The sequence below is a fragment of the Panthera pardus genome, unplaced genomic scaffold (genome assembly GCF_024362965.1).
Source record: "Panthera pardus isolate Hobbes unplaced genomic scaffold, ASM2436296v1 HiC_scaffold_22, whole genome shotgun sequence".
NCBI lineage: Eukaryota > Metazoa > Chordata > Mammalia > Carnivora > Felidae > Panthera > Panthera pardus.
The window spans coordinates 29,796,130-29,824,059 of record NW_026526788.1 but is presented as its reverse complement, the minus strand read 5'-3'; the positions used below and the strand labels follow the sequence as shown (position 1 = coordinate 29,824,059).

General features: G+C 40.1%; 1 protein-coding gene across 1 annotated transcript; it reads right to left on the bottom strand.

Moving 5' to 3' along the window:
• Nucleotides 1-65: 65 nt before the first annotated feature.
• Nucleotides 66-26,194, bottom strand: SUPV3L1 (Suv3 like RNA helicase). The gene is made up of 15 exons (XM_019444376.2): nt 25,847-26,194; nt 18,772-18,849; nt 17,832-17,939; nt 16,640-16,754; nt 15,303-15,471; nt 13,353-13,464; nt 10,948-11,025; nt 9,475-9,566; nt 8,037-8,217; nt 7,398-7,491; nt 6,279-6,498; nt 4,943-5,023; nt 4,390-4,566; nt 1,438-1,586; nt 66-802 (listed from the first exon to the last, which is right to left on the bottom strand). The coding sequence occupies exons 1-15, from the start codon at nt 26,121-26,123 to the stop codon at nt 370-372; spliced, it is 2,364 nt and encodes a 787-aa protein (XP_019299921.1). The 5' UTR covers nt 26,124-26,194; the 3' UTR covers nt 66-369.
• Nucleotides 26,195-27,930: the final 1,736 nt, after the last annotated feature.

Below are 27,930 nucleotides of genomic sequence, written 5' to 3'. Positions count from 1 at the left end.
CAACGTGTGTCAAAAAACTTCAATCATGACATCTTCAGCAATGGTGTAGGAAACTGGTCAAAACATTTCACCAAACTGATTTTATTCTCATTCACAGTTCCTTATAGTGCATTGTCTTAGTGCTATACTACAAATGACCACTATATAAAGCTTTAAATAAAATCCCTAAGACATTCCGTAGTTTTTAAATGTTGAAACAAACAGCAGTTATCCTTAAGAGCTAATTTTCCCAACCAAAAAACAAAACAAAAACAAAACAAACAAACAAACAAAAAACCCGTAATAGCCACATACCGTAGCAGGCAGTAAACACATATGAGGAAAAAAGGATTTTAAAATAGATTTTTATTGGCAAAAATAAAAATAAAACTAATCTGAATCAGGTTCCTTCTTCTTTCTTCTTGTCCCTTTTGAGTAAGTCCCAGGCTCTGTTCTTTCTTTGCCATCAGTTCGTTGTGTCAGCCACTCCTTTTCTAGCTGTTTCAGCATGTCTGCAGTGAGGAGTCCTTGCTGCACCAGTCTGGAAGCTAGGGATTTCTCTCCTCCATTGGGGACAGGTGGCTCAGCAGCTTTACTCCCTACAGTTTTGGTGCCGCGCACCCTTCTAGCTTGGCTCTTTAAAGTTCCTGACAATCGGGACCGGTTCTCTGCCGACAAGCTCTCCAAGTTCAACAGCTTATGTGACTCTGAAATTTTAATCAGTTTGGTGATGTTGTGTACACCATCTTGGATAATGCCATCTAGTTCTTTCTGGAGATCTCGAATGAGGCTGGCATCTGGAAACATATCTATAAACCGGTAGCTAGGAAAAGACATATTATGTTATATAGCAACAGCCCTTATCAGAATCACTGGGCTTATCTCAATGATGTAACTACATCTGGACACTGGCCCCCAAATGTTCTGTTTTTGCAGACTCTGTCCAGTGCCTTTGCTCAGCCCCAACACACCTGAGGAATACTGTCATTATGAGGGTAGGTCATCACTCATATCTTAAGTGAATCATATTTTAAGGGGGACAGGCCCCTCCTTTGAGAATCACTGATGTAAAGCAGCACCTTTCAAATGTTAATATACCAATGAATCACCTGGGGATCTTGTTAAAATGTAGTTTAAGTTTGGGGTGGGCCTGAGATTCTCTAGTTCTAACAAGCTCCTAGGTAATACCAATGCTTTTGGTCTGGGGACCACCATCTGTGTAGCAAGAATCTAGTACACTTCCTCACTTACCTATCTTAACTAGAATCATAAGAAGTCCTTAGTCATTTTTAGAATGGGTATAAACAAGGCTCGACTGCCATAATGGACAACAAACATAACAGACAGCACCCTGTAAAAATGTGCCTGTTACTTGAGAGAGCAAAAGACCATTCATAAAACCTTTGATTTTCCCTATTACTCAGAAAAATGAGAGTAGGTAAAGGAAAAATGTGATACCTTAGCCAAAGGTAAAGATCCAAGACATCATGGACAGCTTCTAAATCCATGAGGTCTTTAATATTCTTAGGTGGAAGTAATGGCCATTTAATATATCGGCGTAACCACGAGAAGGTCAGTGGCTCATTCCTGCTATACTGCCTGGCAAACTGAAAGAGAAGAAAAGAGTTTGGTGAAAGAATCAAAATGCACTTAAATCTGCAATCAGAAACAGAAAGCACAACAAAACATTAACTGCAGTTGTGTGTTCAACAGGCTGGTTTCTTTCCTTCTTTATACTTTTCCATACTTTTAAGAATATTTAATACTTCATAAAGATACCTTCAAGAAAAAAAGTGGGGGGGGGGGTGCTTTCCTTCATTTTCCAAAGCCAGGGCAATAACATGTACATCAGAAGTCGTACAAAAACTAACAGAGCCTAAATCTGTTAACTTTAATGAACATTTAATGTTACAAGTTTTGGACAGATATTTTTGAAGTCTCTCATTTCTACCCCTTTATGGAATGGTCCTGTAACTGCAAATATAAGCTGTATCTTGTCAATATCCTTCCTTCTCATAAAGAAACTCTGAGGGGGCTTGATGAAAGGTTGGGCATGAGTCGATCAAGCTAGTAAACGGACTCTGCATCTCTTCACTAGCTGTGTGGCTCTGGCCAAGTCATCACTCTGTGCTTCAGCGACCTCATCAATACCATAAGACCACCATACCTCCTTCTTGAACCACAGAACACTGTTGGGAGAATGTGCTCAGAAAACCAGGCTGCCCCCAACCCCCACAAATGCCAGGCATTATTATGCATCACAATATACTATAGGAGACAGAAATACAACCATATGAGACCTGTAGAGCAAAAGTTTACCTTCAAGAATAAGATGATTTCAAATCGTTCATTTCCTCATTAGGGAAAATTATCTCTAAATGTTTAACCTAAGTAAGGTCCATACTTCAGAGAGGCGAGGCAGTTTTAGAACAATTGTGGTTAAATAATGTTATGATTTTATTAAATTCAGTCATGCATTCTGCTAACACATGCCAAACAGAATAGCCATGAAGGATGGAAATGTGACCAAGCTAACGTGCTGAGCAGGACAAGCCAAACTTTAATATTTCTGACCACAAACTAGTAAAAATCCAATACGTAAAAGAGCCAAGTATGGAGCTGTCCAAAAAGGGGAAGGGAGAGATACTTATCCATTCAGATACCTCCGTCCAACAGCTGGCCCTAAAGGAGCTCCCTGGAACACCATTTCCAAACAACTATCCTGTGGGGCACCAGAGGCCATCAATGGGATGGAGGTCTTTTAAAGGTCAGTCATAATGGTGATCAAGAAAAAAAGGAAAAATCTCTACATTTCATGTGCTAACAGTATCAGAACACATAAGCAACTGCTGGCCTCTACCATTCCAGATTTCTTATCCCTTAGTAAAATGCTTCTGCTTCATTAGAACAGCTGTTTGAAGGGTGGTAAAACAGAGTCAGGTCCATGGACCCGAGCTCCATCCAGGTCACTTTTTTTTTTTAATTTTTTTTTAACATTTATTTATTATCAAGAGACAGGGAGAGACAGAACATGAGCATGGGAAAGGCAAAGAGAGGGGGACACACAGAATCCAAAGCAGGCTCCAGGCTCTAGCTGTCAGCATAGAGCCCGACGCGGGGCTCCAATTCACAAACTGCGAGATCATGGCCTGAGCCAAAGTCGGACACTTAACCGACTGAGCCACCCAGGTGCCCCCACCCAGGTCACTTTATAGCATTTCAGACTTTATTCCAGAAATTTCAACCTTGTGCTAACTAACTCTCTCATAAATGCCAGCTCTAAGAAACATATTTCCTAAGTAAATACCTGGGTGTGCAATACCTCTAAGACATATTAAAGGGAAAAGAAAAAGGCAAGTTGCAGAATAATTCATTATAACATTTATGGGAAAACACACCCACAAAACTAGAATTTCCATATGTACACATATGTAAGCAAATGCAACGGAAAAGGTCTGCAATGACACAGACTGTTAACTGTAGCTCTGTCAAAAGATGGAGATTGGGGGTGGTAGCCCAATTTAACCTATCCGTAATGTTTTCACTTCATGCAGTGAGAAAGCATTTATGTATTATTTATGCGATTTGAAAGTAATTTCGAACATAAGTTTAGAAACAGATTTGATGAGAACACAGCCAGTACGCAGAATGCTGAGTTCTATATAGAAGACAGGGGCAAGACTAGAGTCAGAGGAGGATTCCAAGAGGAGGCCCTTGGGTTTAGTGGGACAGGGAGGGCACTCCAGAAAGAGGCAACAGGGGAGAGGCAAGGGCTCCGCAAAGTGAGAGGACATGGCAGGAGGCTGGGAGTTCAGCTTCCACTGCCCTTCCCTGCTCCCCTTTTTTGGGTGCATAAATGCTCCTCAGAAGGCAGAGGTTTGTATCCCTATGCAAATGAATAAGAAGGGGCTAAAAGCCTGGCACCAAACTCATACAAGACAGCAATCCCTGGCTCAGTGCCTTATAATCAGGAAAACCGAATACTATGACCACCACTAACCCCTACTCCCCTTCCCCTTCCAAAAAATATTAACCAATGCTACTAAGAAAGAAGTGTATTAGAGAGCACCTGGGTGGCTCAGTCAGTAGGGCATGTGACTCTTAATCTCAGGGTTGTGAGTTCACACCCCACACTGGGCATGACGCCTACTTAAAATAAAAATAAAAATAAAAAGCAGGCAAAAAAAAAAATTTAAAAAAAAAAAAAAAAAGACGTGTATCATCAGGCAAGACCCCCTTCCCTCAAAAGAATTTGTCGTTTAAGAAAAAAAAGAGCCACTTTATATGTAAGTTCTTATAAGTATCTCCTATGGAAAAGTGCTCTCCAACTGTTTTACCTTGAATAACAAAGTACTGTTTAGGGAAATGCATGGACTTGAAACAACTCAAAATATAAAGATAAAGGCTTACCTGTAACAACGAAGAGCAGACAAAAGGCTGCTTCTTGTTGATAGGAGCTGTGCAGAAAACATACCTCACTCGTAGACTTAATGGAATATGCTGGATCAACTCTGCAGAAAATTTAAAATCATCCATATTGCAGACAAAATATTGCCCATCAACTTGTGAAAAGTCTACAAAAATATCCTGGAGGGAAAAAAGATACATTATTGGACTGCCTAAGTGGGCATGAATAAAGTACTCAAGTCTACAAAAGACAATCTCTGAATCCTTAACAGTCTTCTAGAAAGGCCTGTTTAATTGACTGTTCTCACAGGCTAAAAGACCTCCCCTATAGCTTTCCCAACCTGAAATACTCAGAAAATTCCTCCAGACAAAAGTCCCAGAAGATTTTGAGAGGAGGTTTTCACTTTCAAGATAAACCTCATAAGTAACAATATCACAAAAATAGACTACCCACTGATGCCCACGAAGTTAATTAGTAACTGTCTGCAATATCAACCTTTTTAGAAAAGATATTTTAGATATTTTAGGAGAGATTTAAAAGTACGTTTTTACTTACAATGAGATTAGAAAGTGTTGTATCAGGGAGATGGTAGGCAAACATTTCAATCTGTTCCGCAGTTGGATGAAGACCAGCTGCCTTTAGTAAAAGAAAGAACAACTCTAAGTTTTTCCTTCTTAGAGGACAACTTTTCTTAAGGTGTTTATAAAGTCCTATATTCAGGCTAAGCTCTCACCAAATGAGTTAAATGACAAGAATTTGAGTAAAAAAGAAAAAAGCAATGTCACTTTCCCATTTATCACCAACTGAGAAAGCTGATGAGATGGTTTAGTGACCCTGACCAATTATACCCACTGAGTTGGCTCATCAACCTTTCGCTGACATTTTAGTTAGTATTTCTCAAACCTCTGATGCTCTGACAGAGTACCAAAAACGCTTTCCACGGTCTCCGTTATCTTCACTGAACAAAAATGAACAAGGAAAACCCAATCGCTTTGACCAAGGCAATAAAACTAACAGACAAACATAGATAAATACATGAGAGAATGTCTACACTGGAGGCCAGTCTCTCTTCAACTGTATCCCAGTAATAATAAGGCGGGTATACGCAAAAAGAGAAAGAGAAAAGGAATGGGAAACACAAAGAGGAAAGGAGGAAAGAAGACAGACCTGAGTCACGGGAGGGACGAAGAGTATGGGCACAGGAAATGAGGCACACAGGGGAAATGGGGGTGTGTCCTTAGCAACTGCACTCTTAACAAAAGCTACAGAAAGGATTTCAACCGCAGCTTTCCTCCAGGAATTTTCCCTTGCATCGACTCATTTATATTCCCCTTTTACTAGGGTCACTGAAAAACGAGATGAGCCACGGTAATTTATAAGTAAATTTTCTAGGCAACTTAAATTATGAGTTAACAAACTTATAACTAAAATACATACGCTGCTGCCTCGTTAACCGCACTAACCAAAAGTTAACCTCGTCCGAACTGGCTCAAAGTTATATCGCTTAGTACTGTTTCTGCCCCACACTCAAGAGTTTCTTCTACATTCAAGCTTCTCACAATTTTTCAGCTGGCTGTCACAGCGGGGTGCCCACCTGAGGCAACTACGCCCCTCTCCCCACCCAATGCTAGACTACGGAAAGAACTCAAGGAAAATCAGGTTTACTAAACTCGTTCAATCTGGATCTTCCATTTGCTCACCATTCTCTAATGAAGGGGTCCCTAGGGCTCTCCAAAGCAGTAAAGTAGAGCTTTCTTGACAGGATTTTCATGGCACAAAACTTTCTTTTGCTTATTTCTGTTTCCAGGTGTCTCAGGCAAGGGTCTGGAAGGTGAGTGAAGGAAGGAATGACTGTCCTTCGCAGACAAGTAATCAACACGTTACACCTTACCTTTATGGGATCCACAGGCCTATTCAAAATTTCTTTTAGTAAATTGAGATCTTCTCGATTCATTGTTGTCACTTCTCCTTCTTTATATTTTGAACTGAATCTACCAGCTCTGCCAGCAATCTGTAAGGCCTGAGAGGTGGTAATTGGTTCTATTTCCTTCTCTCCCTTTTCATTGATAGTGGGTTTTATAAGGGAGTAAAAAATAATTCTTCTTATGCTCCTGAAATAGAAATAAAAGTAATCCCAATACAGACTGCTGTATAAAAAACTCCCCATCATTCGGGTCACTACAGAAATGCTCACTCCAGTTCTAGTTTAGACCTGCTTACAATCTTGTCCACTCTTTACAGTGTAAGAGAGGTTTGTCAGTAATTCTTTTCCTTCCCATTAAATAGTACTTTTTAACAAATGTATACATTTACTAAAAACCATTAAACTGTGCAATTACAATGAACTGTGGAGTATGTAAATTATACTTCAATAAGGTATAGAAAATGACTTTTTTTTTTTTTTTTTACCAGTAAACCACATAAAGTGCTATCAGACTGTTTTTAAAAGTTGGCTCCTATTGGGGAGCCCGGATGGCTCAGTCTGTTGAGCGTCTGACTGTTGGTTTCGGCTCAGGTCATGATCCCAGGGTCATGTTAGGTTCCATACTGTGCATGCAGCCTGCTTAAGATTCTCTGTCTCTCCCTCTGCCCTTCTTCCCTGCTCTTGCTCCCTCTCTTTCTCTAAAATAAAGAAGTTGGCTGCCATTAATAGCTTTGAATACTTCTTGGATTCCAAAAGGTGTAACTGCCTTGACTCCTCAGAGAAAATACTCAGACACAACACTGTTACTCCTAGAGATAATGGCCAGCCCCACATTCATAATGGGCACTCATACACCTGCTGAAAACCTGAAAATAAAGTGAGATACTATAACAGGTTAGTGGGAGACAGTGTCATTCAAAATCCCTAGTGTGATATTTTCTTTTTATTCCCTCAAGAGATGGCAGCAAGATAAACCTCACGACTGTATTATAATACCCATTCTCCTAAACGTTAAGTGTTTGGTCATTCTAATTCCAATTAGAAAACCCACAGAATACTCATGATTATTAAAAACAAATTACTTACAAATTAAGTCCCATGCCAATTGCATCTGTAGCAACCAAGATTTTGCATGGATCATCAGGATCATTAAACTTTTTTGCTTGAGCAAGTTTGGTCCCTAAAATAAGAACAGTTTACGTTCGCTCAGTGCTCTCAATCTTTTACCACATCACACTAAGTATATCTTAGAACCCTCATCTCTCATTCTCCATTCTTATGAATAAAACTCTTACTGTTTCAAACTTACTGCTTTATGTCCTCAAAGAGCCACTTATCTTTCGTTCCTACTCCTTTAAATATCCTGACAGAGCAACACAATCCCCTACTAGCCCCATTTCTGAGAACACTTATAAAGAGATTTCAGGACTACACCTTTAAGACTATGTACCAAGCTCATATTTTAATGACATTTCTGTAACAAAATCATCAACTCAACATTTAAAATACAGTCTAACAAGAGCAGCAAGAGCTATAATTAAAAAACTTCTATCCCCACCAAGATGAACTAGAGAAATATATTTATTTTATTTGACCCATAACAAATTACTAATGTATCCAACAACCTTATTCAGTACCTTTTACTGTGTTTTCTAGACACATCTCAACATAAATGGCAAAAATAAGAGACTTCATGTCTCTGTCATGATGAAAGCCAATAATTACCAGGTGGGAGACTGCCATATATAACAGCTGATTCCAATCCCCGGATTTCAATCTGTCGACTCACAGAATAAATATCATTCTTGCTAAAACAGACAATGCAATCCCCAGGCCGAAGGTTGTCTAATGATTCTAGTGCATGATCCAGCACAGAAATGGGGGTAAGCCTCTTATAGTTTCGAACCTACAATAAAGACATGATATTGTAAAATAACACAACTAACTCAACTTCCTGTCACTATGAGGTGAAAAATGGGCAGAGCAATCAAAAGCAGCTAAAAATTGACAAGTTCCAATGTTTTTACATTTACATGGTATTTTACAATATAGAAAAACATTTATTTTCATATTATAAATGTTACCATCAGTTCTCATTGGTGTTTTCTAAATTAACAAAATGTTATATACAGCATGCCACAAAATTTTTTTTAAGTGTTCTTTATTTAAAAGTTTACTTATTTTTGAGAGAGAGAGAGAGAGAGAGAGAGCGAGCACGAGTCGGGGAGGGGCAGAGAGAGGAGGGGAGAGAGAGAATCCCAAGCAGGCTCTGTGCTGTCAGTGCACAGCCCGAGACGTAAAGCTCGAACTCACAAACCGTGAGATCATGACCTGAGCTGAAGTCAAGAGTCGGACGCTTAACCAACTGAGCCACCCAAGCACCCCCATGTCGCAGAGTTTCAAAGCACTTTCATATACATTCGATTTTTGTGGCAACTTGGTAAGTTCAGAGGTTTACTAACTATTATTTCAATTTGATGAAAAAGCAAAATAGAGTCCACATAAAAGATCAGGTCTGATAAGGATTCTTTCAGTTCTAGCCTTCTGCAATCTGCCTAACAACGCAAAGCTAGTTAACAGCAAAGCCAAGACTAGAACCCACAATTTTTTCCACTACATCCCACCCTCTCTCTGAAAGCTGAACACAAAACTAATGAACCGATTTTTAAGTATTTCTTCATCTTATTAAAGAACTATAGTAAAAAAAAAAACACACACACACACACAAAAAATTAGGATTGAAAGGAAACCAGTTATTTTCCACTGTCCACGTTGGAGAAAGGGATACAAACTATCTCCAGCAAAAGGCCCTAATCTCTGACATCCGAAATTCTGAAAACCATATGCTTTTGCTAAGCCTCAAACTTCCAACATTCCTGACTTATTTAATTCTAAAGAGAACTGCTCACACTCCATAAGGCGTTGTCAAGAGAAGATTATGAGTCTCTTGTACTTTTGGAAGGCTTGGGGTGTGATGGTCATTCCGCCGGAATTCCGGATCATGAGGTTCAACCAAACACGTATGATCTAGCCAACTGTGAGGAAATGACACTTTCTTTTTAGTTAAGTTCTGACTTTGCCGCTATCTGGGACCCCTGAAGCCACTGCTGGGGTACTCCAGGCTGTCTGCTATGCCACCTTGAGAACAAAGCATGTGATCTACCTCCACTTCCTCTCCCGTCGTGTACATGAGCTCAGTAACCAGGTCAATGGCAGCAGATTCTCCACACAAATGGACTTCTTCAGCACAGAGTCCTGTTAAATGCAAAATCGACAGTTTTTTAAAGATACGAAATTAAATATTTCACACTTTATATAACAAAAATACTTGAAGTTTCCTTACCGATCGCTCTATAACTTTACCAAGTGTTTTCATCAATATTATCTCTTTGATAATTATCTCTTTGATTCAAACCTCACGACAACAACCTTCTAGCAGGCAAAGATTATCTCTATAAATCTCAGTTTTTTTATTTTATTTTATTTTATTATTTTATTTAGTTTATTTTTTTTTTTTTGAGAGAAACACAGACGGTGCAAGTAGAAGAGAGCAGAGAAGGGGAGAGAGAGAGAGAGAGAGAGAGAGAGAGAGAGGATCTCAAGTAGGCTCCATGCTGCCAGCACAGAACCCAATGCAGGACTTGAATTCATGAAACTGTAAGATCATGACTTGAGCCAAAACCAAGAGTCAGATGCCTAACCAACTGAGCCACTCAGGCATGCCAATCTCAGTGCTTTTAAACTGCTTTGGCTATGGTTTTGAGTCCACTACAGAGTAAAGCCAGCAAAGGACCAGAACCTGGCATTCTGATGGTTAGTACTGAATCTTATACTTGTGTTTTTCAAATTAGGCTCCATGGAATGACTGAGGTACCTCGGAGGCTGGGGACCGGAGGGTAAAAGAAACTCCAAGCTCCTTACCACTGAGCAGATCCACTCTCATTTTAAATTACAGGCTTTAAGGTATATGATTTGTTTGAAGAGAGAGTTCAGCTATTTGTTTTTAAGTTTGCAAACACCTGCCCTATAACACAATGATCAAAAATTCACTCCAATATCAAGCAGTAGAAATATTTATTCATGTCCATGGACCTCAAGAACTCCCAATTCCAGGAGCCTATCCTAAAGAAATAATAAAATAAATAAAAAGCTATGGCCACAGAAATTTTTACTGTAGCACTATCAATAATAGGAACAAATGTTCAACTCTGTGGGAAAAAATAGTACAGCTCTTCAATGGAGAATGTGCAATATTAATAAGTGGTGTGAAAAAAATCTATGAAACAAGAGAACCGAAAAAAAAACACAAGATACAAAATAATATATTCACAAAACACCATATGCACGAGGAAAAAGACCGCATGAAACACCAAAATGTTAAGATGGTTGTGTAAAGGTGGCGAGATTTGAACATTTTAACTTTAATTAACCGATTATGCTAACTTTATAGTAAGAAAACTGGACTTCCCATTTTTAAAATAACATTTAGGAACTAAGAACTCACACTAGGCTGAATTTTGTTCGATTTGTGTCAAAAAGAGAGGATCCTAAGAACTCTATCTGGCAATGTCAAGCAGAGAAATGCAACTCCGTGCAGAGGTCACAAAGCACGGGTGTTAGCATTAAGACCACCAACCTAGAAGCGCTCTGGTCCAGGCCCATCCTCTGGCTGGATCTTTAATCATTTGAATTTCATCAATCACAGCCACTTCATCTAAAATAAAAATTCGTCATGAGCAATACAATCTACTTAAATAATATTATAAACAAATCATAGCACCCAAACTCAAGCTTTCATCACCACCATAATCACCACCATCGCTCACTCACGAAGCACTTCTTTTCTGGCAGGCTTGTTCTAAGTGCTTTACAATTTTAACTCATTTAATCCTTACAACAAATCTATGCCATAAGTATCATCATTCTAGCCGTTTTATAGAAGAACAGACTGAGGCCCAGAGAAGTTAAGTCACTGGCCCAAGCTTATACAGCATGTACAGAGATCAAGTTTAAGATCTAAAAACATAAAATTCTAACCCAGGCGATACAACATCTAGTAGGTTCATTTGTCCTATTTTTTGCAATCTCAGAGGGAGCCTGGAGAATCTACTTAATAAGAACTAACATATCCACAGGGTAGTAAAAGAAGTAAGCATCTAGGCTTCCAGGAATAAGGAGCAGACAGTCCTACTGTAAATGAAGCTTCTCTATCATATGAACCCAGACAGGTGTCAGGAGCAGAAAATGGGATAGAAAGTGTAATTTCCTGAGCTCTAGCTATGCCCATTCTTAGGGGTTTTAAAACCTCATCACTAAGGCAAAAATTAGTGCCTCATTTTATTTTCTAACGCCAAAAAGATTTTTTTTTTTAATGTTTATTTTTTATGAGAGAGCGAGTGAGCGAGCAGGGGGAGGCGCAGAGAGTGAGGGGCACAGAGGATCCAAAGTGGGCTCTGTGCTGAGAGCCAAATGAGGGGCTCGAACTCACAAACCATGAGATCATGACCTGAGCTAAAGTCAGACGCTTAACCGACTGAGCCACACAGATGCCGTTGCCAAAATGTTTTCAACAATATTATTTTATTCTCCTTGTGTCATATCAATTATATTTTAATCTTCTTCCTCAAATACCAAGGAGTTGAGAAGAGCACATTAAAAAAAATTAATATACCCATAATAACATTTAGGAAACAAAAGAGAGGACGTTTTATACTGAAAAACCATCAGATTAAAAATTACTTATTCCAATTGGGTACATACAAACAAGATTAGAAAAGAAGAGACAGAAGAGGGAATTTTGATTTATGAACTCCTGTGCTATCAGAATGTCTACAATGTGTTACTTTTATAATAAATTCATTTGTAAAAAAACTACTCAGAAAGTTACGATTATTAAAATGAAAAAACTAACTAGAGTACATAATGTGTAATTCCTATTTAATATACACACTCACAATGCACACATTAAGTATATGCATACACAATACAAACATAAACATAGAAGAAATCTGGAAAATACACACCACAGCGTTAACACTTGTTGATTCTGGATGAGTAGGACTGGGAGGTTATGGGTTTTTTCCTTCTCTTTGCATTTATGTTTATATTTTCTATAACAAAGATATGACTGCTTACTGGTAAGGAAAAGTCAATATTTATTTAAAATATCTTCAGGGGCGCATGGGTGGCTCAGTTGGTTAAGCGGCCACTCTTGGTTTCAGCTCAGGTCTTGAGCTCACAGTTTGTGAGTTTGAGCCCCATGTCAGGCTCTGCACTGACAGCACAGAGCCTGCTTGGGATTCTCCCCTCTCTGCCCCTCCCCTGCTAACACACACCTCCCCCCTTCAAAATAAACATTTAAAAAATAAAATTAAACAAAATATTTTCAAAACTACTTAAACAGAAGTTCATTGCAGTGCAATATATAATAATGAAAAACCCTAAACAACCTAAATATTCTTTAGTAGGGGAATTAACAATTTTAGTTGTAAGATGGAATTTTCGTTATAAGTTTAAATGAATAAATGCGATATATATATTTATGATACATATTATACACATAAGATAAACATCTAATATACATATAACAAGACTAGTTCTAAAAACATGCTGCATAGAGTACCAAGCAAGTTGTGGAACAATAATACAGTATGATAATCACCTGACTGTTTTGAATCATACAATCCATAGTATCGGTAGGTAACATGTATCAGTGATGTAAAAAAAGACAGGAAAGATACACACCAAACACTTGACAGCAGTTGGATCAAAAAAGGAACTAAACTGGGGAGTGGTAAAAAGGAACCAATTACACTTGTTAACATTTTAGTTCCTTTAAGAGAAAAGGGGAGAGGAACATTCACAAGCAAACACCACCAAGAGTCTGACATTTATTAGTGAGCACTGGTGAGCACTGGATATGTTGTCCTATTCGTGTCAATTTAAAATTTTTTCACAATAAAAACACATTTCATATGTTTAACTGTATTTTAAAATAAAAACTTACTAAACCCTAAAGGTTCTTAAATGGCATGTACATACAAGGAGTTGTAACACTGCACATCTCAACTGTACAAGCAACATGGGCAGCCTGTTTCCCATCTGGCTCCACGGTCACACGCTCTTCACCTGTTACCAAGTCACACGGCACGCCCTAAGGTGACAAAAAGATATCTGGAGTTATTGCCATCTTTAAAATAATAGCAAAAAGAAGTTTGGGTTGTTTAATATTCTCACCATTACCATCAAATTTATTCCCAAACCTTTAAAAAAATTTTATGAAAGCCGCTCTTACACAAAGTATGTCAACTTGCAAACACCTCTAATTAGCTAAATTCTCAGGTATCAAAAACATGAGACAGTGTAGCAGTTTCACTTAACTTTGTATATTTCTGCACTGTAGCAGTATTAAAACAAATGTGAATTGTTTCTGGATTCAGGAAGAATATCATAAGTAATATTTAAGAATGGAAAGACCTCCTGGGGTGCCTGGGTGGCTCAGTTGGGTAAACACCCAACTCTTTTTTTTTTTTTAGCATCCAACTCTTAATTTCAGCTCAAGTCATAATCTCAGTTCATGAGATGGAACCCAGTGTCCCGCTCTGCACTGCGAGCACAGAGCCTACTTGGAATTCTATCCCTCTCTTTCTCTGCCCCTCCTCTGCGCTCTCTAAATAAATAAACATTAAAAGATTAAAAAAAAAAAAAAAAACAAACAGAAAGATCTCCTAATAATTTCTTGACAAGGAGCAACATTAATACTATCGTATAACAGTTTGCCCAGAAATTAAGGCGTTCCTCAGGACGAAGTGCTTTTGGTGCTAAATCTGGGAAAGTCTAGGCAATCTGGGACAGCCCATCTCCCTAGTGACCTAAAACTAATCACAAGGAAACATCTGACATGTCCAAACTGAGTGACAGTTTACCACAAATGACCATTAGTCGTCCAAAATGTAAAGGTTATGAAAGATGAAAGAAGGATCCTAGGAACTGTCCTAGATTAATGGAAACTAGAGACAGAACAAAATACAGTGCTGGCACCCTGGACAGAATCCTGGGGGGTTGGAAGAGAATGGGGGTGGTATTACTGACAACTGGCAAAATGTAAATATGGACTGTAGATTAAGTAATAGTATTCTATCAATATTAAATACCCTGCTGTAGATAAATGCCACGTGGTTATGCAAAACAAAGTCATTGTTCTGAGGAAATATTTTCTTAAATATTTATGGATAAGGAGGCATTATGTATGCAAATTACACAAATTATTCTGAACAAAAAAACAGAATACAAGTTATCTTCCCAAACTGGTTCATCTTACATTATAAAGTTATAATAAAACAGTGAACCAAAATGTGGCCCATTTAGTGAAACGATGCCTCAGACTACAGGGCATTCGGTCCTTTTCAGGTTTATCATTACTTCTTTTTGATGGCATCATAGTCTGATCTAAAAAAAAGGTAAATTAAATATCGTATCAGAGTTAGGTTAACTCTGAGGAAGGAAAGGAGGACTTCAGAGGGGAGTTTCAACTATATCAGTATTTTATTTCTTAAAAAACTAAATAGAGCAAGTATGGCAAAATGTTAGAATCTGATGGGAGTTGGGGAGTGGGTTCAGGTTATTTGTGTGTAATTCTCTGCACTTCTCTGTATTTGTGAAATATTCTGTGATAATTGTGTTTCATTCATTCTAATACACATTTTTTCACATTTTACTATCTCTGAAATCAGAATACATTTTAACAACTGACGGCAAGTCAGAGTCAGTGACAGCATCTTTTTCTTTCTCAATTATACATAAAATAGTGGTACATCTTACAAAGTACAATGAACTATGACAACTTTTATTAATGGCAAATTACTACATATGCCCTTTCCCAACTCCCACCTTCACCCTGCCCAGTCCTCCTTAACAAGAAAATTAGCAATTTTCAAGAAATTAACAAGAAAATTAACAAGAAAAAAAGCAAATACTTGGTAATATACTGACAGCAGCATTACTCTTTTCGAAGATCTCATGTGCCAATAATTTTAAAGGGCCACAATACACTCCAGATTTTGCTGACAAGTACTTCTGGATTGCATGATAAGTCTTTCCACTGTTTGTGGGGCCTGAATGGAATATTATCTTCCGCTGTATGGCTCTGGCTTCTGGGTACCTAAAACATAAGAAGGTAAACAGCTTCATCCCATTAACCTCAAAATCTACCTTGGCAAAAGTATCAACTGAAAACTATTCCAATGAAACATCTTGTTAATATTCACAAGAGAGCATCTTTGGAAACTAAAATTAAACGACAACTTTCAGATCCACAATAAAATAATGACTATTTTCTAAGACTGGCATTTACTAACTAGAGGACAGAAAAATCTAAATGCAAATTAATTTCTTGGATATTTTTGCTATTGTACTAGTCCCTTTTCTTCAGAAGTTACTTCAAATAAGTTTAAACCCCATCCTGCTCCAGAGACATGTTCACATCATTTCCACAGCTCTAAACACATGAACCTGTAAGTAAATATGCCTAGCCTTCTGAATTTCAACATATATAACATAATAATTGAGTCTTCTGCTTCTGGCCATGATGAATGGTACAGGACTTGCCCTCCCACCATAAACAAGTACAAAACTGGACAGTATATGCAGCAGCTGCTTAGGGACATAAACAGCAGACAGTGTAGGACTACAAGCCCTGAAACAAAGGAACACTTGAGCTGTGCCGTACTGCACCCCAGGAGGGCACAAGGAGGTGGAACCCAAGCAAAGTATGACAGTCCCAACGAGCTGAGCAGTAGCGAGAAAATTCAGAGATGCTAAAGCAGGTGGAATTTGAAAGCAAACTGTGGAAAAGAAGAAAGGGTTCAGTGCAGAGGATGCCTTGAAGTCTAGGTGAGGCTACCCTGTGGATCCTTGACCAAGGGCTGGGCTGAACATGGGCAGGGCCCACCCAACCACAAAGGGTTTGGGCAGAAAGTCTCAAAGGGGTGGCAAAGTGCTAGATGTCGGAGTTCCAGCTACAGTGTGGAAATGGTGAGAGCTCACACTGGAAAGGCCACACTTGAGTTGTAAGGCCAACACCCTAAACTAAGGGCTACTCTAGATTTGTCCTAATAAAACCTACAACCTAACTTGATCAGAATCAAGGGGAGATACCAGAATTAATTGCCTGCTTTTCTAGGGAAAACAACTCCTAGCCTCCTTATGATTTCTTGTCCAGCATACAACAAAAAATATTATAATGATATATATATATATAATATATAATGATCACTAATCTCCCAAGATTAGAAACTGAAAATCTCAAATCCACAAATAAAGAAACTAACCAGTTAGGTGGTATTCTTAAGTCACTGATCTTACGTAGATCGTCCTTACATTCCAACACAGGAAATATCTGTTTCGCATGTCTCAAGAAAAATGGAAATAAATCATCCACATGAGCTGAAAAATAAAACGCTACATTAACACATACAGTCTACAAGTTATCCATAACCAAACTCAGTGAAACTTTTCCTCTTAGTGAGCCAGTTCAGGGGACACTGCCCCCAGGATAAAAAAAAACTCTGGAGCGAGGAATTCCTTTTCTGAGATCCTGCTTTGTCTTATGTTTTCTTCCTAATTTCGCTTACACTTTCTACAGAAACAACAAATTGGCTGTCAACCACCATGCTCTACTCCTCCAATATAAATAGGTAAAGATCAACTTGGGTGAAAGTTAAGTTAAAAATAAACAACCTGGATATATACATTAGAAAGAAGACCTATGGTTACTGAACAGAAATGGACGCGCAAACACTTCACATTTAAAAACCATAACCAAAGCCAAACTGCCGACGGGAACACAACAATAACGTTCTTATATTTTTTTCTTTTACATCAAGAACTCTGTCCTGATATGTGGGAGAAAAAAGTCAGTGGCAGAAACAAATGAAATCCACCATGTATTAATTCTGTCTTCGGTGAGAGTTCATTTCACTGCGGCCTGTACACAACACAGAGTGGAGAGCAGAAGGTCAAGGCCCCTGCCTTTCTCAAGCTTAAGATATATTGTTGATTTAATCCACGGACCCACTATAAAAGCAAAATGACCTCTGAACGCCTGGGTGGCTCAGTCTGTTAAGTGTCCGACTTCAGCTCAGGTCATGATCTTGCCGTTCGTGGGTTCGAGCTCTGTGTCAGGCTCTGTGCTGACAGCTCAGAGCCTGGAGCCCGCTTCAGATTCTGTGTCTCCCTCTCTCTCTGCCCTTCCCCCACTCACGCTCTGTCTCTGTCTCTGTCTCTCTCTCTCTCTCTCTCTCTCTCTCTCTCTCTCTCTCTCTCTCCCCCAAAAATAAATAAACCTAAAAAAAAAATTTTTTTTAAAGCAAAACGACCTCAAAGGCCTCCTATGAAAGCACGGAATTATTTACAGGATGTTAATAAGCTCTGACCAGAGAAATAAACATGAAGTATGGGAAGAAATACAAAGTATGTTCAACACATTTTTAAAGAGATTTTTAAAAGTCTCTAAACACTTGCCTGCACTGAAGCAAATATCATTCAAAATAATGTGAATGTCCACATCCAGGGAATGAGATTGCATGATATAATTTCTAAAGCTTATGAATGCTTGATGGAAGAGACGAGCTGCAGGAAATACAAAACCAAAATAGGTAAGACTTAGTCTTCATTTCATTTCTTATTTATAAGTGTACATATACAGGGGCACCTGTTAACTGCTGGACTCTGAATTTCAGCTCAGGTCGTGATCTCACCATCCGAGCCCCACATCGGGCTCCGTGCTGGCAGCACAGAGCCTGCTGGATTCTCTCTTTCTCTCCCTCTCTCTCTCTGTCCCTCTCCTGCTCATGTGCACGCTCTCAAGATAAGTAAATAAACTTATAAAGTGTATATACACGCAACACACCTAACTCATCAAAGTGATTTTGGTGGGGGGCACCTGGGTGGCTCAGTCGGTTAGGTGTCCGACTTCGGCTCAGGTCATGATCTCACAGTTCTTGGGTTCAAGCCCCGTGTCGGGCTCTGTGCTGACAGCTCAGTGTTTTAGAGCCTGCTTCAGATTCGGCGTCTCCCTCTCTCTCTGTTCCTCCCCTGCTTGTGCTCTGAATCTTTCTCTCTCTCTCAAAAATAAATAAACATTAAAAAAAAAAATTCAAAGTGACTTTTTTTTTTGAGGTGGGGCCAGGGGGTCTACAGCTGGTTTACTATCATCTGACCAAAAGTGAAATCCTAGCACGACAGGGAGGAAAGCTAAACACACAGCTCCCTTGCTGTGTGTCCAGCACAGCAGATGCATCTTGCCCAACTCCTGCCAAGGCAGAAGCAAAGGTCAGGGAATCCTCCAGACCACACCCATGCACTTATTTCCAGGGCACACTAGGTCTCACACAATACTGACAAAGATGTAATCTAAGAAGTAATAAAATAATATCTCTAATAGAAATGCTAGCAGCCTTACCATCGAGTCCATAATCAGCACCCAGTTTCTGAATTTCTTTCCTCTTGTAAAACTTGTCTAAGATCTTCTTTACTTCATCTGAAAGAAAGATTTGCTTAACATTGGTTTTCCAGATGGAGAAAGGCCCAAAGAGCAAAAGATACTTGAAATCCTAATAGTCAAGCCAGCGGTCTACTGAGTGCTGTAAGCACTTAAAGGTTTTAGTTGACCATGAGCTCTTTATGGTTTAATAGTGCAATGGGCTGTCCAGAAAAATTATAGTCAAACAACAGAATATTCCTGTTATACTGCAGAAGAATAAGCAAAGCACCCCAGGATTAGACATGGTCCCTAGCCTCCATCAGGCCACTTTTATTTTTTTTTTTTTTTTTAATTTTTTTTTCAACGTTTTTTATTTATTTTTGGGACAGAGAGAGACAGAGCATGAACGGGGGAGGGGCAGAGAGAGAGGGAGACACAGAATCGGAAACAGGCTCCAGGCTCCGAGCCATCAGCCCAGAGCCTGACGCAGGGCTCGAACTCACGGACCGCGAGATCGTGACCTGGCTGAAGTCGGATGCTTAACCGACTGCGCCACCCAGGCGCCCCAATCAGGCCACTTTTAGATAACTGTATTCTGTTTCATTTACTTACAAGCATTCTAAACATCTAATAGTGAGCAGCCAAAAAGTATCTAGAAAGACAACCAGTACCGCAAGGACCAGATCATCATGTTTTTATGTAAATGACTAAAGAGGTGAGGGATGATCTTTAGTTGGAAGATGATGGTTTTAAGAAGAACAGACTGGGGTGCCTGGGTGGCTCAGACGGTTGAGCGGCCGACTTCGGCTCAGGTCATGATCTCGCGGTCCGTGAGTTCGAGCCCCGCGTCGGGCTCTGTTGCTGACAGCTCGGAGCCTGGAGCCTGCTTCGGATTCTGTGTCTCCCTCTCTCTCTGACCCTCCCCTGTTCATGCTCTGTCTCTCTCTGTCTCAAAAATAAGTAAACGTTAAAAAAAAAAAATTAAAAAAAAAAAAGAACAGACTACACTTATTTTGTTCTAGATGGCATAATTAAAGCCAGTGGGAAGTAAGGGATGCAGATTTCGGTGGAACTTATACAAGAACTTCTAACAATTAGAAGAGTGAAGGAAGCTGCCTCAAAAAAGTGCCAGCTCCTTGTCACTGGAAGTATTCAAACAAGGCTTAGAAAACTATTTCAAGGGTGACAGCAGAGAATCACTGGGCTAACAGGGGAAGCTGAGTTAGATGTCTGCTGAGGAAACAGGCCACTATAAATCAATAATGTCATAAGTGAAAATATTTTAATCAATCAAGCTGAAATTGTATTAACACTGTACATGTTAAATATCACTGCATTATTCCACAGAGATAAACATTCTACTGATCCAGGCACACATGCTATATTGCTGGAAAGGCAGGCAAAAATGGAGAATACAGTCTTTGCCCACAAAACACAGAAAGGCCATCCAAAAAAATAGAAATGGAAGGAAAACTTCCAAACTCATCCTATGAGACCAGCATTACCTTGATTCCAAAACCAGACAAAGATCTCACGAAAAAGGAGAGTTGTAGGCCGTTATCCCTGATGAACATGAATGCAAAAAATCTCAACAAGATGCCAGCAAATCGAATTCAACAGTCCATTAAAGGAATTATTCGCCACAATCAAGTGGGATTTATTCTTGAGCTCCAGGGATGGGTCAATATTCACAAATCAATCAATGTGATACACCACATTAATAAAAGAAACGATAAGAACCATATGATCCTTGGGGTGCTTGGGTGGCTCAGTCAGTTGAGTGTCCCACTTTGGCTCAGGTCAGGTCATGATCTCACAGTTCGTGAGTTCAAGCCCCGCATCAGACTCACTCCTGTCAGCGGAGTCCACTTTGGATCTTCTGTCCCTCTCTCTCTCTGTCCCTCCCCCTGCTGGCGCTATCTCAAAAATAAATAAACATTAAAAAATATATATATATATGATCCTCTCAATAGATACAGGAAAAGCATTTGACATCCATTTTGATAAAAACCCTCAACAAACTAGGGATAGAAGGAACATATTTCAACATCATAAAAGCCATATACAAAAGACCCACAGCTAATAACATCCTCAATGGGCAAAAACTAAGCTTTTCCTCTAAAGTCAGGAACAAGACAGGAATGTCCACTCTCACCATTGTTATTTAACACAGGACTGGAAGTATTAGCCTCAGCAATCAGACAACAAACAACAACAACAAAAAATAAAAGCCATCTCAACTGGTAAGGAAGAAGTCAAACTTTCACTATTCACAGACAACTATGTAGAAAACCCAAAAGACCCCGCCAAAAATTACTAGAACTGATACACAAATTCAGTAAAGTCACAGGATATAAAATCAACATACAGAAATCTGCTGTGTTTCTTTACCACAATAATGAAGCAGCAGAAAGAGAAATCAAGGAATTCATTCCATTTATAATTGCACCAAAAACCATTAAGATACCAAGGAATAAATCTAACCGAAGAGGTAACAGATCTGTACACTGAAAACCATAGAAAGCTTATGAAAGAAATTGAGGAAGACACGAAGAAGTGGAAAAACATTCCACATTCATGGATTGGAAGAACAAATATCGTTCAGATGTCCATACTACCCAAAGCAACATACACTTTTTTTTTAATTTTTTTTTAATGTTTATTTATTTTTGAGACAGAGAGAGAGAGCATGAACAGGGGAGGGTCAGAGAAAGAGGGAGACAGAGAATCTGAAACAGGCTCCAGGCTCTGAGCTGTCAGCACAGAGCCCGACGCAGGGCTTGAACTCACGGACCGCGAGATCATGACCTGAGCCGAAGTCGGACGCTTAACCGACTGAGCCACCCAGGCGCCCCAGCAACCTACACTTTTAATGCAATCCCTATCCAAATACCAACAGCATTTTTCACAGTGCCAGAATGAACAATTCTAAAATTTGTATGGAACTACAAAAGATCTGAAATAGCCAAAGCAATCTTGAAAAAGCAAAGCAAAGCAAAGCAAAGCTGGAAGCATCGCAATCCCAGACTTCAAGCTATATTACAAAGCTGTAATCATCAAGATAGTATAGTACTGACACAAAAACAGACACTCAGATCAATGGGAACAGAACAGAAAACCCAGAAATGGACCCACAACTACATGGTCAATTAATCTTTGACAAAGCAGGAAAGAACATCCGATGGAAAAAAGACAAGTCTCTTCAACAAATGGTGCTGAGCAAACCGGACAGCAACATGCAGAGGAATGGAACAAGTTCCACCACTCTCTTACACCATACACAAATATAAATTCAAAATGAATGAAAGACCTAAATGTAAGACAGGAAACCATCCAAATCCTAAAGAACACAGGCAGCAACCTCTTTGACCCTGACCGCAGCAACTTCTTCTATGTCACCAGAGGCAAAAGCAAAAATGAACTACTGGGACTTCATCAACATAAAAAGCTTCTGCACAGTGACAGAAATGATCAACAAAACTCAAAGGCGGCCTAAACGGAAGAAGATGTTTGCAAATGACATATCAGATCAAGGGTTAGAATCCAAAATCTACAAAAAACTTAGCAAACTCAACACCCAAAAAACAAATAATCTAGTTAAAAAATGGGCAGAAAACATGAACAGACAATTTTGCAAAGACAGTCAGATGGATGGCTAACAGAAATACGAAAAGATGCTCAACATGATTCATCATCAGGGAAATACAAGTCAAAACCACGATGAGATACCACCTCACACCTGTCAGAAGAGCTAAAATTATATACAAGAAACAACAGGTGCTGGAGATAATGAGGAGAAAGGGGAATCCTCTTACACTGTTGGTGGGAATGCAAACTGGTGCAGCCACTCTGGAAAAGTGTGGAGGTTCCTCAAAAAGTTAAAGGTAGAACTACCCTACCATCCAGCAACTGCACTGCTAGGTATTTACCCAAAAGATACAAAAATACAGATTCGAAGGGAATCATGCACCTTGAAGTTTACAGCAGCATTATCAACAATAGCCAAGCTATGGAAAGAGCCCAAATGTCCATTGACTGATGAGTGCATAAAGATATGGTGTGTGTGTATACATATGCGCACACACGCATACGTACACACACACACACACACACACACACACACACACAATGGAATAATACTCAGGCATCAAAAGGAATGAAATCTTGCCATTTGCAATGATGTGGCTGGAGGTGCAGTGTGTTATGTTAAACAGAATAAGTCAGAGAAAGACAAATACCATATGATTTTGCTAATATGTGGTATTTAAGAAACAAAACAGATGAACATGTGGGATGGGGGTAAAAGGAGAGAAGGAAACAAACTATGAGAGACTCTTAGAGAACTGAGGGTTGATGAAGAGATGTGGGTGGGGGACAGGCTAGATGGGAGATAGGTATTAAGGAAGGCACTTGTTATGATGAGCATTGGGTGTTACAAATGATGAATCACTGAATTCTACTCCTGAAATCAACACTGCACGATATGTTAACTAACTAGAATTTAAATAAAATTTTGAAAAAAATACATAAAATAAATGAGGAAACTTGTTTAATGGGTTTAGGTTTTCAGTTTTGCAAGATAAAAAGTTCTGGAGATCTGTTTCACAGCAATGCGAATATACTTAACCACTACTGGCCTGTACACCAAAAATTAAGATGGTTAAGTTTTGTTATGTATTTTTTTTACCACAACCTTAAGATAAATAAATAGTATTAATACCAATAATTACATTATTAAAATTATTATTTTAACAGTATTATCACATTATTAAAAGTACCCCAAAATAAAGACCTCCCAACTCCCATGTTAAGTGAAATAGCTAGCCTAACACTGTCTTCGAAGAACTGGTTAAAAAATAGCATATACTGGGGCACCTGGGTAGCTCAGGAGGTTAAGCGTCCAGACTCTTGATTTCGGCTCCGATCATGATCTCACAGTGGTGGGACTGGCTGCTACGGGCTCTGCACTGACAGCGCAGAACCTGCTTGGGATTCTCTCTCCCTCTGTCCCTCCCCTGCTCGTGCTCTCTCTTCCTTTCTCAAAATAAATAAATAAACTTAAAAAAAAAAAAAAAGGAATAGCCATGAGTTCCATCACATTTTTCAGTAAAAGTATTATACTTCTTGGGGTGCCTGGGTGGCTCAGTTGGTTGAGCGCCAGACTTCGGCTCAGGTCACGATCTCATGGCTCATAAGTTCGAGCGCCAAGTCAGGCTCTGTGCTGACAGTTCAGAGCCTGGAGCCTGCTTGGGATTCTGTGTCTCCCTCGCTCTCTGCCCCTCCCCCACTCACACTCGGTCTCTCTCAAAAATAAATAAACATTGAAAAAATTTTTTTAAGTATTGTACTTCTGCCCCCCAAAACAAGCTTTGGCCCATAGTATGTTGTAGTCTACATTTTTAAATTACAATAGGAGTAGAGGATCTCTTTTGCATTGTTGGTGGTAATGCAAGCTGGTGCAGCCACTCTGGAAAACAGTATGGAGGTTCCTCAAAAAACTAAAAATAGAACTACCCTACGACCCAGCAATTGCACTACTAGGCATTTATCCAAGGGATACAGGTGTGCTGTTTCGAAGGGACACATGTACCCCCATGTTTATAGCAGCACTATCAGCAATAGCCAAAGTATGGAAAGAGCCCAAATGTCCATTGATGGATGAATGGATAAAGAAGATGTGGTGTGTGTGTGTGTATATATATATATATACACACACATATATATGTATATATATATATACACACACATATATACGTATATATGTGTGTGTGTGTGTGTGTATATATATATACATATAGACACACACACACACACACATATATATACACACACACAACGGAGTAGTACTCGGCAATCAAAAAGAATGAAATCTTGCCATTTGCAACTACGTGGATGGAACTGGAGGGTATCATGCTAAGTGAAATTAGTCAGAGAAAGACAAAAATCATATGACTTCACTCACAGGAGGACTTTAAAAGACAAAACAGATGAATATAAGGGAAGGGAAACAAAAACAATATAAAAACAGGGAGGGGGACAAAACAGAAGAGACTCATAAATATGGAGAACAAACTGAAGGTTACTGGAAGGGTTGTGGGAGGGCAGATGGGCTAAATGGGTAAGGAATCTACTCCTGAAATCATTGTTGCACTATATGCTAACTAACTTGGATGTAAATTTTTTAAAAAAATTAAAAACAAAATTAACAACAACAAAAATTACAATAGGAGTGACCAATGTTGCTTGTTGAAGTGAACTGCCTGAAAATAGCTTCTGGAGAGCTACTGCCCTGTGCAGCTATACAATTCCCTCAGCCTCCCAGAGCTTCATTTGGTCTGAGGAAATTCCCTGCCTCCTTAATCGTTCAGAAACTAAAGACGTACAACCTTATAATATGAAAATCCTTTTGAAACCATCCGCATGCCTCCCATCCAAAGTTACTTTGGAGAACAAAACACACCGCCACTTACTGATGCTAAGCGGACTCCTTTCTCTCTGGAGTCCTGGATGATCAGGATACAGACCACCTTAGGCGAGGACACCCTTATCATGTTCTAACTTGTATTACGTTTGGTTATCCATACATCCTTTCTCCCCGCGAGACTGTAAATTTCTGGAGTGTTAAGTGCCAGTAAATTATAAAGACTCCTTAAAGCGATCCTCCTCTGGCTTTTCACTGACACCTCCCTTGCCCCTTCTCAGGGGTATCAGTTCTGGGCAGGGGCGAAGGAACAAAAAAGGATGCCAGAAAAAGAGCGGTCATCCACCGAACGACGTAAGAAAGGCGAATCGTCCCATCGGAAGAGGGTTGAAACGATTCAGAGAGAGCAGTAAAAGGAAAAAGACCACTTCTGGGGCGACATATAAAAGGATCACTAAGACGCAGCCCCAAGCTTGGAGGAGCTCACAAACCAGCGCGGTAGGCAGACACTGACAAGCACGATGACAACGCTTGAGGGGACCCGGGTTCTCCAGGGAAAGGGGATGCGGCTTCCTCGCGGCCACGCGTGGGCCTGCAGACACCCCCGCCGCCCTCGCTGGCTCCCGCACTCACTCTTGTCCAGAGGGCGGGTTAGCTCGGCCCCGACGTCGCCATCCGCGCTGGGGCCCTGGGGTTTCACAGTCAGCGGCACGAACAAAGACGTGTTCGGGGCTTTGGAGCCTCCTGAGGCAGAGGAGGAGGAGGAGGAGGCAACGGCAGACACGCGCCCCAAAGCCCCAGGAAGGGGTTCGACGTGGGCGCGAAGGGCAGAGCAGACGGCTGCCCGGTGGCCAGCCCGGCGCCCCGCCGGGAGCCGAGCCCACAACAGGGCACACCGGGAGAAGGACATCGAGGCCGCACGCCCTAAAGGAGGCCGGCGGGAGCAGCCCGGGACTTGGCGGTGGACAATGACGCGCCCCGCCAGTGCCTACAGTCCAGAAAGACCCAGACCGCGCAGGGGAACTGCCCAGGATAACGCCCGATCAATAAGGAGAAGGTAGTGTCGTGCGATTGCTCATAAAGAAGAGGAAACGCTTAGAAATAAAAACCAGAAAAGATGAAATTCTTATATTCTTTCTCTCTTTCATTATTGATTGGGCCGGCTTTCTCTAAAGAAAAGAAAGTAATCAGGCACCATTGATGATGTCACAGATGAGGGGAGGGGGCCTGAGAGCTATGTCACGTGACTTGGGCTGGCCTGGTGAGAGCGCGCGAGTTCAGAAGCGCGTGGACACCGCAGGGCGCAGTGTTGACCAGGCTGGTTGGGGGGCTACTTCTGCTGTGGGCACCAGCGTGACTTGCTGACTGGAGCACTAAAGAGCATTTCTCAAGTTTCTTGGATTATTAACTTTGGTTTTCTGTTAGAATAGCGTGAGAGGGCATAACCTGATCTGGCCTTCAGGAGTGTTGCTAAGGAATTTTTTTCTGCAAGTTCTTAGGTAAACCCCTTGTGTGACACTTGTGTAAGTACTCTTTGTTTAGTATGAGCAGTTTGTGTACGTCGTCCAGGCAGCTGAGATGTCACAACCGCATAGCACTAAAATATGTCCTCAGTACCCCCAGAGTTTCGTTTCATTTGCATGGGTTGAATACTGTGTCATAGGAGTTTGCAACATGTTAATTCAAAATACGCTGCTGTATTTTCACATCTCTCTCATACCTGAAATATTAAGATCTTGCAACTTGAAGGGACGTGTCATGTGATATGTAATACTCCTGCGTCAAATAGGATACCAGTAACAATTTGTTAATGTGCCTTTCATTCCCAGGATATATACATATTGATGTATATGCTGATCACATACACGTATACGTGTGTGTATATATGTGTGTGTGTGTGTGTGTGTGTGTGTGTGTATATATATATATATTTGGTTTGGTTTTTAATGTTTGCTTATTTTTGAGAGAGACAGAATGTGAGCAGGGGAGGGCAGAGAGAGGGAGGGAGACATGGAATCTGAAGCAAGGTCCCCAGGCTCTGAGCTGTCAGACTCTAGATGGGAGCTCGAACTCCTAGTCAGAAGATCATGACCTGAGCCCAATTGACTAGCCAATACTTGTTTTTAAGTAAATTCTAGCCCCAAGATGAGGCGGGAACTCAGGACCCCAGATCAAGAGTCAAATGCTCAAGACTTAGCCAGACGCCCCCACAGAATATATTTCAAACCTCAGAATACAAGTAGATAACCCTTTGTTCTCAAATAATTTCAGATCTGGTTTTAGTGATAGGAACTGTAAATGTTAAGTAATGCACATGCTTGTTACTCAGGCCAGTGAGAGGTCAAAGAAAGGAGCGATTTCAGATCCTTAAGGAAGTTTCTGCCAGACTTAAAAGCAAATGAAGCAAGACAAATAGGGAAGTTGTAAGGAGATTCTCTTCAGAGAAAAGGTGTAAGCAGACGCTTAACTATGGAAAAGGCATACTGAAAAAATTTAAAATGCCAGGATTAAGACAGGCTTCCTTCTGTGTTTGGCAAATTGTTGTTAAATTTTTGAGCAGTTTAGAAAGCGTCTAGGATAGACTGGAACAGCTGTCTCCCCCACCCCTTTCCTCCAAAAAACAGGGAGGAAAACCAATTACAACTCTCCAAAATTTCTAGCTAAAGAGGGTAGATTAGGGTGTCTGAATTATGGTGGAGACCATGTATACGGAATAG

Coding starts and splice junctions, on each gene's coding strand:
- SUPV3L1 (XM_019444376.2), bottom strand. CDS start 26,123: ATGTCCTTCTCCCGGTGTGCCCTGTTGTGGGCTCGGCTCCCGGCGGGG. Junction 13,465..15,302: donor TCGAAAAGAGTAATGCTGCT/GTCAGTATATTA, acceptor TTGTCACCTTAG/GGCGTGCCGTGTGACTTGGT. Junction 5,024..6,278: donor GGCCTGTGGATCCCATAAAG/GTAAGGTGTAAC, acceptor CTTTTACTAAAG/GCAGCTGGTCTTCATCCAAC.